General features: G+C 43.3%; 1 protein-coding gene across 4 annotated transcripts in view; it reads left to right on the top strand.

Annotated features, from left to right (window-relative positions):
- Positions 1-12073: 12073 nt before the first annotated feature.
- PRDM4 (PR/SET domain 4) overlaps positions 12074-17797 on the top strand; it is a 28227-nt gene continuing 22503 nt past the window's right edge. For 3 of the 4 annotated variants that reach the window (XM_032836520.1, XM_032836519.1, XM_032836516.1), the window contains exons 1-3: positions 12234-12379; positions 12576-12842; positions 17103-17236. In XM_032836520.1, the coding sequence (XP_032692411.1) occupies positions 12832-12842; positions 17103-17236 (145 nt within the window). In that variant the 5' untranslated portion in view covers positions 12234-12379; positions 12576-12831. Of the gene's footprint in view, positions 12182-12233; positions 12380-12575; positions 12843-17102; positions 17237-17797 lie in introns of those variants that run through there. The other variant, XM_032836517.1, reaches the window with a different exon arrangement.

The raw sequence follows: 17797 nt of genomic DNA, 5'->3' as shown, positions 1-17797 counted from the left end.
GGCAAGGATATAGATCAAGAACCATGTGTTTGGTGGGGCGCTTGGGTGCCTCAGTGGGTTAAGCCCCTGCCTTTGGCTCAGGTCATGATCGCAGGGTCTTGGGGTTGAACCCCACATTGGGCTCTCTGCTCGGCAGGGAGCCTGCTTCCTCCTCTCTCTCTCTGCCTGCCTCTCTGCTACTTGTGATCTCTGTCTGTCAAATAAATAAATAAAATCTTAAACAAAACAAAACAATGCGTGGAGCAGGGCTGAGCTCGACATTCGACCTCCATGGGAGTCCTTGTAAGACTGCATGGCAATCCGCACAGGTGCGTCTCCCGAGTCCCCTGTAGCCAAGTGACAGCTCAGGTTAGTGTAGAAGCAGCACTCACATCAGCCCCATGTGGTAGCTCTCCCGGCTTAGAGGTCTCCTTCCCATCATGAGCCAGTTTCATGCACCTCGGATCCCTCAGGACAGCATTGCTTGCTTTATTTTTTAACTTTGAATACTGATTTTTTTTAATGTTCCTTTTTTTTTTTTTCAATTTTTATTGTGTTATGTTAGTCACCATACAGGACATCATTAGTTTTTGACGTAGTGTTCCATGATTCATTGTTTGCATATAACACCCAGGGCTCCATGCAATCCGTGCTCTCCTTAATACCCGACACCAGGCTCCCCCATTCCCACCCCCTCCCCTCTAAAACCTGCCATTTGTTTTCATACAAGTAAGGCTGCCTAATGACATAGTTGACATTCTATCTTTATCAGGTTTCAGAGGACCAGAAAACAGAAAGTTAACTGAAGGTCAGATTGTCACACAGAAGGGTGAAACCTTCATGAATCCTTCACCTGCATCATTCCGTTCTGTTTTAAAGATAATTTACAGCAAGATTTAAAGACCTGCAAATATTTAGGTACAATTTATTACTAACTTTTCTGTCTTTCTCCAACAGTATTTGCATGCTAGGCTTTTCTCTGCAGTTTTTTTTATCATACAACAATGTAAAATTTTGCTGTAGTCAAATATATTCATCCTTTCCTTATGGCTTTTTGTCTTTTCTCTCTTCTTTAAGGCTGTCTTTTCCTGCCACAAATTTTGCATGGCCGTTTCCTAGCCTGTGTCTGGCACCTCGGTGTGAGTTAGAGAAAGAAACCAAACCCAAGTCTTGGAGATTGGATGGCTGACTGCACAAGTCATTTGGAGGTACAGTTCTTGAACAAGGACATCTTGATTTGGAGAACTGCTGAGAAGGTAATATGCACTTTTAATTTCTGTAAAGATACAAACAAAATTTGGGATTCTAATTGGGATTGTGTTAAATATATGGATGGATTTGGAAAGAGGTTGACTTTTTGAAACACTGAATCTCTCCTGTACGAACACAGTAGAATTCATTCACCCAGGTCTTCTTTTTTTGCCCTTTAAGGAAGTTTCACAGATTTCTTAGTGTCAGTCTTATGTGTTTCTTATTACATTTATCTCAAGACGTCTCATAGGTCTGGTTGCTATTGTGAATAGAATTTTATTCTAGTTTTTGAAGCTAATGATTTAGCACATGTTAATCTTTAATCCACTCATTTCACTGGCTAGTTCTATCAGCTTTTAACTGACAGAAAATCTACATTCAGTGAAATGTACATATATTAAACATACAGTTTGGGGCACCTGGGTGGCTCAGTGGGTTGGGCCGCTGCCTTTGGCTCAGATCATGATCTCAGGGTCCTGGAATCGAGTCCCACATCGGGTTCTCTGCTCAGCAGGGAGCCTGCTTCCCTTCCTCTCTCTCTGCCTGCCTCTCTGCCTACTTCTGATCTCTGTCAAAAATAAATAAAATCTTTTAAAAAAAACCATACAATTCATTGAATGCTGATAAATGTGCACACTTGTGAAATAATGCCCCACTTAAGATAATTCTAATAGTTATTTTCTAAAAATTATTTTCTAGAATTTTTTTTAAGATTTAATTCATCTATTTGACAGGGAGAGAGAGAAGCAGACTCCCCACTGAGCAAGGAGCCCAATGGGGACTTGATTCTAGGACCCTGGGATCATGACCCGAGTCAAAGGCAGATACTTAACCGCCTAAGCCACCAAGACACCCCAATTTTCTAGGATTTCTTAAACTACAATCATACTGTCTACTAACAATGATAGTTTTGTTTCTTCCTTTCAATGTAACTCATTTATTTTTCTTACTAAATTTCACTGCCTAAGATACCCAGTCCAATGCTAATTGTGGTAGTAGTAGCTAGCATCTTTGCATTTTTATATGGGAAAACTTCTTTTTTTTTTTTTAAGATTTTATTTATTTATTTATTTATTTATTTGTCAGGTAGAGAGAGTGTGCGTGCACAAGCAGGCAGAGTGGCAGGCAGAGGCAGAGAGAGAAGCAGGCTCCCCTCCAAGCAAGGAGCCTGATGCAGGACTCAATCCCAGGATCCTGGGATCATGACCTGAGCCGAAAGCAGCGGCTCAGCCGACTGAGCCACCCAGGCATCCCTATGTGGGGAAATTTCTAATGTTCTACCATGTAGTAGATATTTTTTTATCAAATTAAGGACATTTTCTTCCACTCTTAGTTTGCTAAGAATATTATTGGTATTTAGTGGCTATTAAATTTTATCAGATGCATCTATGAAAATAATCATGCATATTTTCTTCTTTAATTTAGCATTGCAGTGAATTGTGATAATACATCTCTTACAATTGAGCTGTCTTTCATTCCTGGGATTGAACCTTACAGAGTCATGTTTCTTTTAGTACACTACTGGGTTCAATTTGTTAACATTTCATTTAGAAATTTTCTTTCTAGAGTTCCAATTTGTATTGGTTCCTAGTTTTATTTTCTTGTACTCTTCTTTTCTGGTATTAGGATTATTTCAGACTCTTAAAAATAAGCTCAGTAGCTATCCGTCTATTTCTAGGCTTTGGAACCATTTGTAGAAGGTAGAAATTACTTATTCCTTGAAGACTTGGTAAAAACCTATCTTAAAAACCACATGGGGGGCACCTGGGTGGCTCAGTGGGTTAAAGCCTCTGCCTTCAGCTCAGGTCATGATCCCAGGGTCCTGGGATCGAGCCCCGCATGGGGCTCTCTGCTCAGCGGGAAGCCTGCTTCCTTTCCTCTCTCTCTGCCTGACTCTCTGCCTACTTGTGATCTCTGTCTGTCAAAAACAAAACAAAACAAAACAAAACCACATGGAACTTTAGAGCTAAATTTTCAGTTACTTTATTTATTTTTTTAAAGATTTTATTTATTTGTTTGACAGAGATCACAAGTAGGCAGAGAGGCAGGAAGAGAGAGAGGGGAAAGCAGGCTTCCTGCTGAGCAGAGAGCCCCATGCTGGACTCGATCCCAGGACCCTATCATGACCTGAGCCGAAGGCAGAGGCTTTTACCCACCGAGCCACCCAGGTGCCCCTAAATTTTAGTTACTTTTAAAACTTATTTTATCTTTCCTGTTGGAATTTTTGGGGACCATTAATAATGTTCTGACCAACACCATCCCCCCATTTCCACCCGCCTTCAGTGGCAACTCCTCCTCCTTTGTGTATCATCCTAGAATCACAGTCTCTTTTTTGCCCCATAAAAATCTCTAAAATGGATCAGAACAATACTTTAGTTAAATGAACCCCAGAACGTGGTGGGCTAGGGTAAAAAACTCCTTCCTGATTCTTTTCCTTTCTCTAAGGAAGACCATTCCATTATAGTTGACTGGAGGTTATATAATCAAATAATCATCAAGAAAGAATACTGCAAATTTTAAAATATGCCTCCCATATCAAGTTGTGTTAGTTAAAACCCAAAGTTTAAAAAACCTTAGCTTAGAAGTTCACATTTGAAGGTAACCTGAAAATGCCTTTGGTTAAACTCCACTGATCACTCCCCCCAGTTTCTTATTCCACTCAGGCTGAAACAGAAGGCTCTTAGTCCAAAACCTGAGCAGAGTCAGGATTCCTTCATCAGTCACAGCCTGGGGGCTCCTGAAATTAGTATAGCTCTGTCAAGTCTAAGAGATTGAACTCATTTAGTGACGCATGTGTTCTGCTTCTGAGGTTCAAGAGTGAACAGAACACACAGAATTATGTCAGCTCCAGTCCTGTATCCCCAACATTTAGAAAATAAGCCCTTCCGCACTGCTTAGAGGAGTGGGACCAAGTCCAGGCACACCCCTAAGATATTTTGCAGGTGGAGTTCCAGGCCACCACAATAAAGTAAACGTCACAATGAAGAGAGTCAAATGATTTTTTTTCCCAGTGCATATAAATGTTACATTTATCCTACACTACAGTCTCTTATGCATGCAGCAAACAGCATTGTGTCTAAAAAAAAAAACCAACCTACATACGTTATTGGGACACTTGGGTGGCTCAGTCGGTTAAGCATCTGCCTTCAACTCAGGTCATGATCCCAGAGTCCTGGGATCAAGCCCCACATCAGGCTGTCTGGCCAGTGGGGAGTCTGCTTCTCTCTCTCCCTCTGGCCCTCTCCCAGCTCATGTTCTCACTCTCTCTCTCTCAAATAAATAAATAAAATATTTTTTAAAAAATTTAAAAATACATTATTGCCAGGGCGCCTGGGTGACTCAGCAGTCGGCTGAGTGTCCGACTCTTGATTTCAGCTCCAGTCATGATCTCAGGGTCATGAGATCGAGCCCGGTGTCAGGCTCCACATTCAGCGTGAATCCTGCTTGAGATTCTTTCTCTCCCTCTCCCTCTTCCCCACCCCCTGCTTGTGCTCTCTCTCTAAAATAAACAAAATCTTTTAAAAAATATGTTATTGCTAAAAAATGCTAACCATCACCTGAGCTTTCGGCGAGTTATCACCTTTTTGCTGGTCGACCATCTTGTCTCCATGTTGTTGGCTGCTGACTGATCAGGCAGTGATTGCTGAAGGGTGGGGTGGCTGCGGCAATTTCTTAAGTCTTGAACCTCATCAAGTCACCTGTGAGGGTTGGAATCAACTTCTTCCAAACCCCTGTTCATATTGATATTTCGACGTCTTCTAATTAATCATGAATGTTCTGAATGCATCTAGAATGGTGGAACCCTTCCAGAAGGTTTCAGTTGACTTTTTCCAGATCCGTTAGAGGAATGACTGTTCATGGTAGCTATTGCCTTAGGAAATATATTCTTTTTTAAATTTTTAATAGGCTCCTCAGGGGAAGGGGCTTGAACTCATGACCCTGAGATCAAGACCTGGGGTGAGATCAAGAATCTTGATCTTGGGGTACCTGGGTGGTTCAGTCATTAAGCATCTGCTTTCAGCTCGGGTCATGATCCCAGGGTCCTGGGATCAAGCCCCGCATCAGGCTCTCTGCTCAGTGGGAAGCCTTCTTCTCCCTCTCCCTCTCCCCCTATTTGTGCTCCCTCTCTCGCTGTGTCTCTGTCAAATAAATAAACAAAATCTTAAAAAAAAAAAAAAAGAATCAAGATGCATAACCGACTGAGCCACCAAGGCATTCCCAAAATGTACTTCTTTTTTTTTTTTTAGATTTTTTTTTTTGTTTTTTTGTTTATTTATTTGACAGAGAGAGATCACAAGTAGATGGAGAGGCAGGCAGAGAGAGAGAGAGAGAGAGAGGGAAGCAGGCTCCCTGCGGAGCAGAGAGCCCAATGCGGGACTCGATCCCAGGACCCTGAGATCATGACCTGAGCCGAAGGCAGCGGCCTAACCCACTGAGCCACCCAGGCGCCCCTCCAAAATGTACTTCTTAAATAATAAGACTTGAACATTGAAATTACTCCCTGACCCACTGGCTACAGAATGGATGTTGTGTTGGCAGGCACAAAAACGAATTATCTGGTTGTCCATCTCCATCGGAGCTCCTGGGTGACCAGGTGTGTTGTCAACAAGTAGTATTTTGAAAGGAGTCTTTTTTCCTGAGCAGTAGTTCTCAACAGCGGGCTTAATATATTCCATAAACAGATACAACAGATGTGCTGTCATTAGGCTTTGTTGCTCCCTTGGTAGAACACAGGCAGAGCGGATTTAGCATAATTCTTTTTTTAAATATATTTTTAAAAGATTTTATTTATTTATTTGACAGACAGAGATTACACGTAGTCAGAGAGGCAAGCAGAGAGAGGGGGGGGAAGCAGGCTCCCTGCTGAGCAGAGAGCCCAATGCGATGCGGGGCTCGATCTCAGGATCCTGAGATCATGACCTGAGCCAAAGGCAGAGGCTTTAACCCACTGAGCCATCCAGGTGCCCAGATTTAGCATAATTCTTAAGGGCCCGAGGATTTTTGGAATAACAGATGAGCGTTGGCTTCAACTTAAAGTCATCAGCAGCTTTAACCCCTAGCAAGAGAGTCAATGTGCCCTTTGAAGCTTTGAGGCCAGGCGCTGACTCCTCTTCAGCTCTGAAAGTCTTAGATGGCATCTTCTTCCCACAGAAAGCTGTTTTGTCTACACTGAAATCTGTTGCTTAGTGCAGCCACTTTAATGATCTTGGCTCGAGCTTCTGGGTCACTCGCTGCAGCTTCTCCATCAGCACTTGCTGGTTCACCTTGCACTTGTATGTTATGGAGACAGGTTCTCTCCTTGAACTTCATAAATGAACCCCTTCTAGCCTCAAAATTTTCTTCTGCAGCTTCCTTCCCTCTCTGAGCCTTCGAGAAATTGAAGAGAGTTAGGGCCTTGCTCTGGGTTCAGCTTTGTCTTAAGGGAACGTTGTGGCTGGTTTGATCTTCAATCCAGACCAGCAATAAGGCTGTTCTACTTTCTTATCATTCATGTGTTCACTGGCGTCGCACTTTCACTTTCCTTCAAAAACGTTCCCTTCCCCTTCATAGCCTCGCTAACTGTTTGGCTCAAGAGGCCTGGCTTTCAGCCTGTCTCAGCTTTTGACACGCTTCCTCACTAAGCTTCGTCATTTCTAGCTTTGGATTTAAAGCGAGAGAACGTGCAACTCAACCTTTCACTTGAACACTTACAGGTTATTAATTGGCCTAATTTCAACATTGTTGTGTCTCGGGGAATAAGGAGGCCCAAGGAGAGGGAGAGAGAAGGGGGAACAGCCAGCTGGTAGAGCAGTGAGAACACATACAACATTTATCGAGTAAATTCACTGTCTTATATGGGTGAGATTTGTGGCACCAAGAAAACCTACAATAGTAACATCAAAGATCACTGATCAGGGCGCATGGGTGGCTCAGTCAGTTAAGTGTCTGACTCTTAAGATTTCCGCCCAGGTCTTGATCTCAGAGTTGTGAGTTCAGGCCCCATGCTGGGCTCCACGCTGGGCATACAGCCTACTTTATTTATTTATTTTTAAAAGATTTTATTTATTTCTTTATTTGGCAGAGAGAGAGAGAGAGACAGCAAGAGAGGGAACACAAGCAGAGGGAGTGGGAGAAGAAAGCTCCCTGCTGAGCAAGGAGCCTGATGCGGGGCTCGATCCCAGGATTCTGGGATCATGACCCGAGCTGAAGGCAGAGGCTTTAACCCACTGAGCCACCCAGGCGCCCCAAGGGCAGACACTTAACGACTGAGACACTCAGGTGCCCCTGCTGCCTACTTTAAAAAAAAAATCACAGATCACTATAACAAATATAATACTACTAAAAACTTAAAAATTTGTATTATTATTGGTTTTTTGTTTTGAGAGAGAGAGAGAGAGAGCAAGCGAGCACAGGGGGTGGGGAGGGGCAGAATGAGAGAGAGAATCTTAAGCAGGCTCCAAGCCCAGCAGAGAGTGTAACATGGGTTCCATCTCACAACCCTGAGATCATGACCCAAGTGGAAATCAAGAATCAGATGCTCAATTGACTGAGCCACCCAGGCGCACCAATAATGAGAACTTTTGAAATATTGGGAGCATTACCAAAATGTGACACAGAGACATAAAGTGAGCAAATGCTGTTGGAAAAATGACACCAACTGACTGATTGACACACGGTTGCCACACACCTTCAATCTGTAAAAAATGTGATATCAGCAAAGTGCCGTAAAACGAGGTATGCCTATTCTTGGACATTAACTCTAAAGAAATACTATTGCAAATACTAGTGCTTAATCTTTCATACCCATGTAACATTTCCAAAGCTCTGAGCAGAAAATCAGTGGTATCCAAGAAAATGAAGGCAGCCTCCTTCACAGTGGGCACCAAGGACATTACCCCAAGACTCAGTCACTTAAGGCAAGAAGTATTTATTTAGTTCTTGAGTCTGAAGGGCAATGACTGATGCTGAGTTCTAGTGGAGTCTAGTATGGCCAACTCAGAATCAGGGGGCAGAAGAAAAAGACTCTAGGCGATAGTGGAATGAGCTGTAAAGTCACAATTTGAAGTAGGTACATTTTAGAGGTTCACAATAACCACATGTGGTTAATGGCCACCATGTTGGAGTGTACAATTCTACTCTCACTGGCCTCCTTGCAATTCTTCAAACCTGCCAGATGTTCTTCTGCCTCAGGGCCTTTGCACTTTCCCTTACCTCTGACCGAAACTCTCTTCTTCAGATGTGCATATGGATCACTCTCTCACCTCCTTTGGTTCAGATTTCACCTTTCAGTGATGATTTGTCTATCCTATTTTAAATTGTAGCCCCTATCTCCGAGCATTTTCTTCCCTCCCATAATTTTTCATGGTATTTATTGCCACGTGGAATGTTATATATTTTAATTAGTTACTTGTTTATTATCTGTATTCCTTCACTATAATGTAAGCTCCATAAGGACTGGCATTTTTTTTGCCCATTTAATTCACTGCTGTATCCCCAGTACCCAGGGCAATGCCTGGCATATAGTAGCTACTCAACAAATATTTGTTGAATAAATTCTAGCTTTCCCATGCCTTTCTGCAAATATTATATAAAGAAAAGTGTCAGAATCTGATGCAATAAATTGTAATTGTTTCAGGCTTAGGGGGAGAATCTCAAGAATGCTGAAGAACAGGTTTATCCACAAAAAGTGATATTTCCAGACTCTTCCTAACATGAGAGATCAAAAGCAAGATTTTATACCTTAATTAGAGTCAAATGAAAAAAAAGGGATATCCTGAGCAGCCCAAACTAAGCCCCAATTTACCCATTCTTCCCATGTCTTTAATGCTGGAAGATAATTTTCCATCCAGCAAAAATGTGAATGGTTGTGATCTGGTTGGTCTCATATACACTTATCTCTAAGTTTCAACCTTTGGGTGCAAACCAGCATCTCTGTTTCAGTCGCTTAAATACTTGGGTTCTAAAAGAACAGTTACACTCTTTGTTTCTATTTGTCTGATTGGTCAGTAGTTGTCCCATTATTTTGATTGTTTTACTGGCCCCTTGGTGTCTCCCTAAAATGGCAAGTCATCCTAAATCAGCTCCGTAGGAAAACTTTGAAGCATTCATTTTTCTGTAAGTCTCTAAGTAAAACGATATGTGAGTTAATAAGCATCGTTTACAGTTATGCCAGTTTAAATTTAATGTATGTATTTATTTTTAAAGATTTATTTATTTGAGAGAGAGAGAGAGCACGAGATGGGGAAGGGTCAAAGGGAGAAGTGGACTCCTTGCTGAGCAGGGAGCCCGATGTGGGGCTTGATCCTGGGACTCTGGGATCTTGACCTGAGCCAAAGGCTGGCGCTTAACCGACTGAGCCACCCAGGCACCCCTAATTTTCATTTATTAATCAAATATTTATTGAGCTCCCAGTATAGGTCAGGTATTGTGCTGTCTCGTATAGCATTAAATCAGATAGACATGGATCTGGTTCCCAAAACGTAAAATCTACTTGGCAAGACAGAAAATTAAACAATTAATTACAATAAAAATTAAGAATGATGAGAGAGGGGTGCCTGGGTGGCTCAGTCATTGAAGGTCTGCCTTCAGCTCAGATCATGATCCTGGGGTCTTGGGATCGAGCCCTGCATCAGGCTCCCTGCTTGGCGGGAAGCCTGCTTTCCCTCTCTCACTCCCCCTGCCCATGTTCCTGCTCTCGCTGTCTCTCTCTCTCTGTCAAATAAATGAATAAAATCTTTAAAAAAAAAAAAGAAAGAAAAAAGAACGATGAAAGCATACGGTGACCTACTCTAAATAGACTTTCTGATGATTTTTACATACAATAAAATTCACCAATCTCAGTGTACTGCCTGTTGAATTTTGACAAATGTATACAGTTGTGTAACCACTACGACAATCAAGATAATTTTCATCACCCTTGAAAGCTTTCTCGTGCCCCTTTATAGGCAATCTCATCTCTCCCATTCATCCCCAACGCCTTACAATCATTTATCTGCTTCCTATGACTAAAATTTTGCCTTTTTAGCATTTTATATAAGCGGGTACACATAATATGTATAGTCTTTTGTGTATGAAAGATGTGCTTTATCCACATATCAATATCTTGCTCCTTTTTGTTGCTGAATAGTATTCCACTATGTAGATATACTCCCATTTGCTTATGCACTCACCAGTTGGGCTGTTTATAGTTTGGCACTATTACAAATAAAGTTTCTATGAGCATTTTGTACAAGTCTTTGTATATGTGTTTTTATTTTCTCTTGGGTAGATACCTATGAATGTAATTACTGAATTGTATGGTATAAGAAATTACTAAGTTGGGGGTGCCTGGTTGGTTCAGTGGGTTAAGCCACTGCCTTAGGCTCGGGTCATGATCCCAGGTGCCCGGTTTGCAAATATTTTATACCCGCTTCTGGCTTGACTTCATTTTGCCAACAGTGTCTTTTCAAGACAAAAAATTTTAATTTGGGGGCCACCTGGGTGGCTCAGTGGGTTAAGCCTCTGCCTTCAGCTCAGGTCATGATCCCTGGGTCCTGGAATCGAGCCCCGCATAAGGCTCTCTGCTCGGCAGGGAGCCTGCTTCCCTCTCTCTCTGCCTACGTGTGATCTCTCTCTCTGTCAAATAAATAAATAAGATCTTTAAAAAAAAGTTTTAATTTTGATGAAGTTCAATTTTCCATTTTTTTAGTGGTTCTTGATTTTCATGTCCTATTACAGTTACAAAGATTTTCTCCTCCATTTTCTTCTGTAACTATTAGTTTTAGGTCTTACGTGATTCTACATAATCATGATTTTTTACATGATTTTTACATCTCTGAAATTAATAGCGTTTGAAAAGAATAGGCGTGGAAAACTGGAGTAAAATTATTCAGCCTTTTATAAAACGCACCATTATTCTCTAGACCCCAGGTTTGAATTTGGTATTTTAGGGAATACTGTGTATTTAGGAATACTTGTGAGATGATGACTTTCCTGATTTAGACTTCTATTTGTTGTCAACAAGAGAGCAAACCAATGTGACCTGTCAGGGTTCAGTGATTAGTTCCCTCATCTGGAACTGTGCTTTCTTTTCATGAGAAGGGAAGGGAAACACCACGCTCACCTCTCATTCAAAACATTGTGCGTGCCTCTTTGCCCCTTTACCTGGGATTGAATTTGCAAAACTCACCAGTCTTAACTAGACAACAAGCTATTCAAGGTCAAGACCTGTATCTTGTTTGAGATGTCATTCAGTAATTGATTTGTGAAGGAAAGGAGGAATTCCTGGGTCTCCGCGGTTTTGCTGGTATCTGGAAGGTACTAGGCAGTTTGTTGTAGTTTTAATGTCCAGTCCTCACAAACTTGACATTAGAGAAAAATGATCCCATCTCAGTATTCCTAGAGTTTAGCACGGCGCTTGGCGTACAGGAGAGAAGGGCAAAGAGATGAGGGGAAGAAAATCTGTACAAATCCCACTCCCCCATTTATGACTTGAAGCAGGGAAACTGGGCATCTTCAGGTGTAACGTAAGGTGAAAGCTATTCAAGACGGATTCCCAATTCCTCCTGGGCAACAGCGCCAACATCTTTGGGCTTAAGTCCCTTACTTTGAATCTTTGGGGCTTGCGTGGACCCACGCTTCCCCAGGAGGAGAATGGCAAGAAGACTGAAACCTTGAATCTAAGGATTTAGGGGACTCAGAACCCCTTTGCTACTGGCGCATTAGCTCTGGTTGCCAGCAACTGTGGGTCGATAGCTCGGCGCTCGATGCAATCCAGCCAGCCGGAGATGCGGCGCTCCCGGCGGAGCCTCTCGCAGCCAGGCCCCCTCGGGCCTGGGTACCCGCAGTGCGCACGCGCAGAAGGGGCTCGGTTGGGCGAGAGACGCCTGAACGCCGGCGCCGCTAGCGGGCCGAGGCGGGGAGGGGCGCACGCACGAGGGGCGGAGCGGCAGGCGCCCGGAGTGGTTGAGGAGCCGGAAACGCGCTTCGGAGGGTGCGGCCCTGAGGAGACGGCGGGCTGGGCTGGGCTGGGCTGGGTCGGGCCGGGCCGGGCCGGGCCGGGCGGGAAACGTTAGGCCGGCGGCCCCTGGGGCGCGGGGGTCGAGCGGGCGGGGAGGGCCCGAGGCGAGCTTTGCCCGGATGAGGAACAAAGCGGTGGGGCAGGCGCGCGCGCCCCCCGCGCGACCGGCAGGTGGGCTGCGCACGGGCCCGGCCGGGGCGAGGCGAGGGCGGCGGGGCCTGCGGGCCCCACGCCGGCGAGCGGGCGAGTCAGCCAGCCGCCCCTGGGAGGCGGCGTCCGCAGCGCCTGGGCTCTCCGGTGGCGTGGGGACGGGGCCTGCATCCCCCTCCCCCGTTTTGGTGACCGCCCTTGTCCTCCCCTTCCCCAGGTCGGGCAGCCTCCCTCCCGAAGCTTCTGGAGGAAAAGTCCCGGGTGTCCCTCGGCATGCCCCATCTCGCGGCGGGGAGCGCGGCCGCCGGCCCTCGGGAGGAGTTGGGCGGCCCTGGGCGGCCGCGGGGCCGAGTGGCCGCGTTTGTGCAGCGGTTGTAAGCAAGATGCGGTAGCACGTGACCCTGGAACGCAGTCCCTGATGCCGGTTCCCCGCCACCCGTGTGTTCTTTTCTCTGACACTTGGCCCCAAGCAGATGCATCACAGGTGAGTAGCTTGGTGGGCTCCGCGCTGGTGACGTCTGTGGAAAACATTTGGCAAAGGAGAGTTTAGAGTGCCTTTCTTTGGTTTTCGATGCCATGGGGGAGGGTTACAGGTGCGATTTGCAAATGGATATATGTCCCAAAAGGATCAAGAAATCCAGAAGCCAGAATTGGATTGAATATACTCTCATTCAACCACATTTACTCCAAATGTGAATAGTTCCAGAGAGCCACACATGGATTGTTGGCTCATTGACATTTTCCCTATGCCTTTGAGTTATTTGAGCTTTTAATATCTTTTTTTTTTTTAAGATTTTTATTTATTTGACAGACAGATCACAGGTAGGCGGAGAGGCAGGCAGAGAGAGGAGGAGGAAGCAGGCTCCCTGCTGAGCAGAGAGCCCTAATGTGAGGCTCGATCCTAGGACCCTGGGATCATGACCCCAGCGGAAGGCAGAGGCTTTAATAACACTGAGCCACCCAGGCGCCCCGAGCTTTTAATATCTTGATTTGAATTCCAGAGTGTGTTTTTAGCTTTTCACCATGCTTCACCTTGAATTTTGCTGGTTATCCTTTGACTTGGGCGGTAATGTGGAGAAATTAAGTTATTAATTTTGAAGGTAGAAGTGATTAGTTTTGCAGATTTCATGCTGATGTTTGAAGTACTTAATCCTACCATGTCAGTACAGAAATATGCCAGATATAGTTATGTTTGGCTGTTCTTTTGGGACCCTTTCATAGGATGTATGTTTAGGATGGAGGAATATAAAACAAATTCATTGAAGTTGCTGAAACTGCCCCTTGCATTTTGCAAAGTGGCTGCATTTCAGTTAGCTTTTTTTTTTTTTTTAAACATGATTATTTTTTTTTGAGATTTTATTTTATTTATTTTTTTAAAGATTTTATTTATTTATTCGACAGACAGAGATCACAATCAGGCAGAGAGGCAGTCAGAGAGAGAGAGGAAGGGAAGCAGGCTCCCTGCCGAGCAGAGAGCCCAATGCGGGGCTCGATCCCAGGACCCTGGGATCACGATCTGAGCCGAAGGCAGAGGCTTTAACCCACTGAGCCACCCAGGCGTCCCGAGATTTTATTTATTTAACAGGGAGAGACACAGTGAGAGAGAGCACAGCAGTGGGAATGGGAGAGGGAGAAGCAGCCTCCCTGCCCAGTAGGGAGCCCTGTGTGGGGCTCTATCCCAGGACCCCCGGATCATGACCTGAGCCAAAGGCAGACGCTTAACAACTGAGCCACCCAGGCGCCCCTCAGTTAGCTTCTTATATGTCATTCTAAGAAAACGGCATAAGATTCTAAGAAAAAGTCCTAAGATTAGCAACTGGCAAATGATTTATTCCTAGGTCAGTTAGAAACACACAAAGTGTAGAAGTGTGAAAGAAATGATTTTACCAGGAGTGAGTAGGAAGAAGAGAGAGGTTGGTATGATTTTGGCCCTTCTTCCAAGATTGCTTCCCAGAAACTCCTGTGAGAAAGGTAGGTAGAATAGAATTGCACTTCAGAGAGAGTGAGTCTTATGAGGATCATATTGTAAATTCCCTTCATCTGCTTTCCCTGTGCGAGATACTAGTTACCTTTGGTTTATGGCTGCTGAGGTCGTCACGTTTTAGTGACTCACAACGAAGCAGAAATCTGCTGAGGTTCTCACATTAAACTGGTTTGAACTGGTTTGAGAAGGCCTAGGAGTCAACCTAGAAACACCATTTTGATTTTTATCTGGAGATTAGGTACACAGATTAATATTCAGGAATTTTTAGAATGGGATTTGAAGCTGGAGACTTTTAAGTGTACTTTAAAAACTTATTGTAACCCATTTGTTGTAACCCCCTGCTCCAGTGCTTGTAGAGTTCTAGTTATATTTGTAGCTATAAAAAGTTACGGGAAAAGTCTGTTTTAAACCAACCCACGCCTAGAAACTTGGAAAATTAAGGTAGCTATTGTTTCTTTAGGCTATAAGGATTTTTTTTGCACTCTTTATAGCATAATTAAATACTGTTATTAATGTGCTCTCCTTTGTAAGGTGTACCTTATTTGTCATGTACTTCTAGTTGCCTTTCTAGTGGCCATGAAAATGCATTGCTCCATCCATATCAAAGATTTCAGAGTGCCTGTTCTCCACTGTGAGCCTTGTTCATTTTATTACTGTCCGAGAGTTTAGTTTAATGAGCTACCTGGCCTGGGGTAAGATTAAAGCCTGTGGATGTAGAATAATGCAGGAACGGGTCTACATGGGACTTTAAACACAACCCGTAATATAAATACACAGATCCTAATTATTGGAACTGTGCAAAAGGCAAATGATTCTTTTAGTGTAATTGTCTTAATTGTAGTTAACAGCTTGAGTTTCTTTTTTAAAAATTTTTTTATTGTAGGGGCCCCTGGGTGCCTCAGTCGGTTAAGCATCTGCTTCGGCTCAGGTCATGAACTCCAGGTCCTGGGATCCAGCCCTGCATCATGCTCCCTGCTCAGCCGAGAACCTGCTTTGCCCTCCCCCTCTGAGCGGTGTCCCCCCCCCCCCCAATAAATAAATAATAAAGTCTTAAATTTTTTTTATTGTAGTTAACATACAATGTTGTATTAATTTCAGGTGTTGACATACAATGTTATATTGGTTTTAAGTGCACAACATAGTGATTCGGCTTAGATTTCTTAAATTGGGAGACCTGGATTTAAATCCCACCTGTCACTTGTTATATAATCTTGAGTTAAGTTAGTCTCTCTGAGTCTGTTTTCTCATCTCTAAAATGGGATCAAGAATAATACCTACCTCACAGCAGTTATAAGGATTAGGTGAAATAATTACATGTAAATTACATGTAAATCACTTAGGTCAGTAAGGGAGTAGTAAGTATGAGCTATTATTATTTTCAGGTTTATTGATAGCTGATACTGCCATTTTTCAGATTAAAACCTATTTAGGTTTGCTTTCACTGCTAAGGAATATGTAGATCCATTTGATTCCTCCTTTCCTTCTTTACTCCTCCCATGGGATAGACACAGAAGAGCTTGCATTACTGTGCCCTATGCTTACTTTCAATATAGAATTGGAGGTTTTTTTTTTTTTTTTTTTTTTTTTTGGTAAAGATTTTGATAGTTAGGGTTTAAAAGGGGGGGGGGGGAGCGTAGAGGGAGAAGCAGACTCCCCACTGAGCAGGGAGCCCGACTCAGCACGGTAGGGCTCTATCCCAGGATCCTGAGATCATCACCTGAGCCGAAGGCAGACACTTAACCGACTGAGCCACCCCAGTGGTCTGGGATTGGAGGACTTTAGTAACCTTCGAATAACTTGTTGGCTAGCTTATTGAAATTGTGATGTTTATAATATGGCAGTCTCTAAATTCTGACATAGGAACTAATGTTCTTGATAGCCTCCAATAGCAAGCATCTTGCTCAAACCATTGTATTCTGATGATACTGTTAAAGATAATGTAAGGTAGGTTGCAAAGAAAAGGTGATTCTCAGATTTTTTGGCTTGACAAAAATGGTCTGTAGATTTGAAAAAAAAAAAGGTTTGATATATTAAGAAAATTTTTGGCAGTGTTTTGCAGCATCATCTGTGCTCTTCTACTTAATTGCTAGGATTTGGTGCATACGACATGTCCTCTTTGAGACTGGTTTCCTCATTTATTTTGATGAATTGGTTAAAGAATAGGAAGTAAATTTTTATAAAGTATGTAGCGTAGCAAAGCTTACATAATGAACCTCGCTATATGGCAGATACTAAGATTTTTATATGGGATTTTAATAAAATCTAATCCATGGTGGAAATACGGTGCTTCTTCACACAGTTAATAATCTAATTCAGATTCTGTATCACTGTAACTCTTAGTTAAAAAAAAAAATTATCTTTTGAGTGAGTTAAACTACAAAATTCTCGTTTGAAGTAATAAATGGGCCATCTGAAGAAAATATTGTGAAAGAAAAAACTTGGTGATTGAAAAAAAAAAAAACCAGACTCTTATTGTCATGTGCTCTAAGGATTGGAGTCTGCTTCAGTCAGTGTGCCTAGGGTTTGAGTTAAATCCTGTTTCTGCTTTGTGGCACTGACTGAGTTAATGACTCTGAATCCCAGTTTCCTTATCAGTAGAAAGAATAGGACCCTCCGTCTCAGAGAACTGTAAGCGTAAAAATGAAGTAGTAGTTGGTCAGCTCTCATTTCCTTACCCCCATCGTTTCAGGTTCTTCCGTAACTTAAGTGGAATCACTGAGGTAAGATTTTGCCTAACTGGTTGTGTGTGCTCTTCCTTAGGATGAATGAAATGAACCTGAGCCCAGTGGGGATGGAGCAGCTGACTTCATCCTCTGTGAGCAATGCCTTGCCCGTCTCAGGGAGTCATCTAGGGTTGGCTGCTTCACCCAGTCACAATGCCATCCCTGCTCCAGGTGAGCAGTAGGGGAGAGCGACTGAATTTCCACACTTAATTGCATAATTGTTCTCAGTGGATCCTCAAGGGGGAGAGAGCCCCTTTAAGAGTGTAAAAGAGAAGCCAAGCAGGTCTGAACATCAGTTCCACATGTGGCACCATCCTGGAAGAAATGTTTTTGGGGACTACTGGAGTTCTAGAGGACAGGAGTAGCAGTTTTTTCTGATTAGTTCTCTTGTGGAGTTGGTGGCCTTTATCTAGAGATGTAGTTGACGTCACATTTTATCTAGGTTTATCAGTTCATCTGGTTCATACCCTTGGTACTCTGTCCGCGGGTTAATAGAAGAGAATGAAAGTTACTCTACTAACTGTTCCCAGAAATGAAGAGAAATTGAGCTTTATTTTTTTATTATATCTGAAACTGGCAACAACTGCAAATGCCCCAGGCTTAGAATTCAAAGAGGAGGTATCCGAGATGGAGCTCCTACGTGTAACTCCCATGAGCCTCAGTACTCAGAGGAATACTATAGAAAAAGCTCATTTTCCCCCATCGCTATACTTGTAAAACCTTTTTATTTGT

This window comes from Lontra canadensis, unplaced genomic scaffold (genome assembly GCF_010015895.1).
Source record: "Lontra canadensis isolate GAN:19392208 unplaced genomic scaffold, GSC_riverotter_1.0 scaffold93, whole genome shotgun sequence".
Taxonomy (NCBI): domain Eukaryota; kingdom Metazoa; phylum Chordata; class Mammalia; order Carnivora; family Mustelidae; genus Lontra; species Lontra canadensis.
The sequence above is the reverse complement of the archived record's forward strand: the minus strand, read 5'-3'. Positions and strand labels throughout refer to the sequence as shown.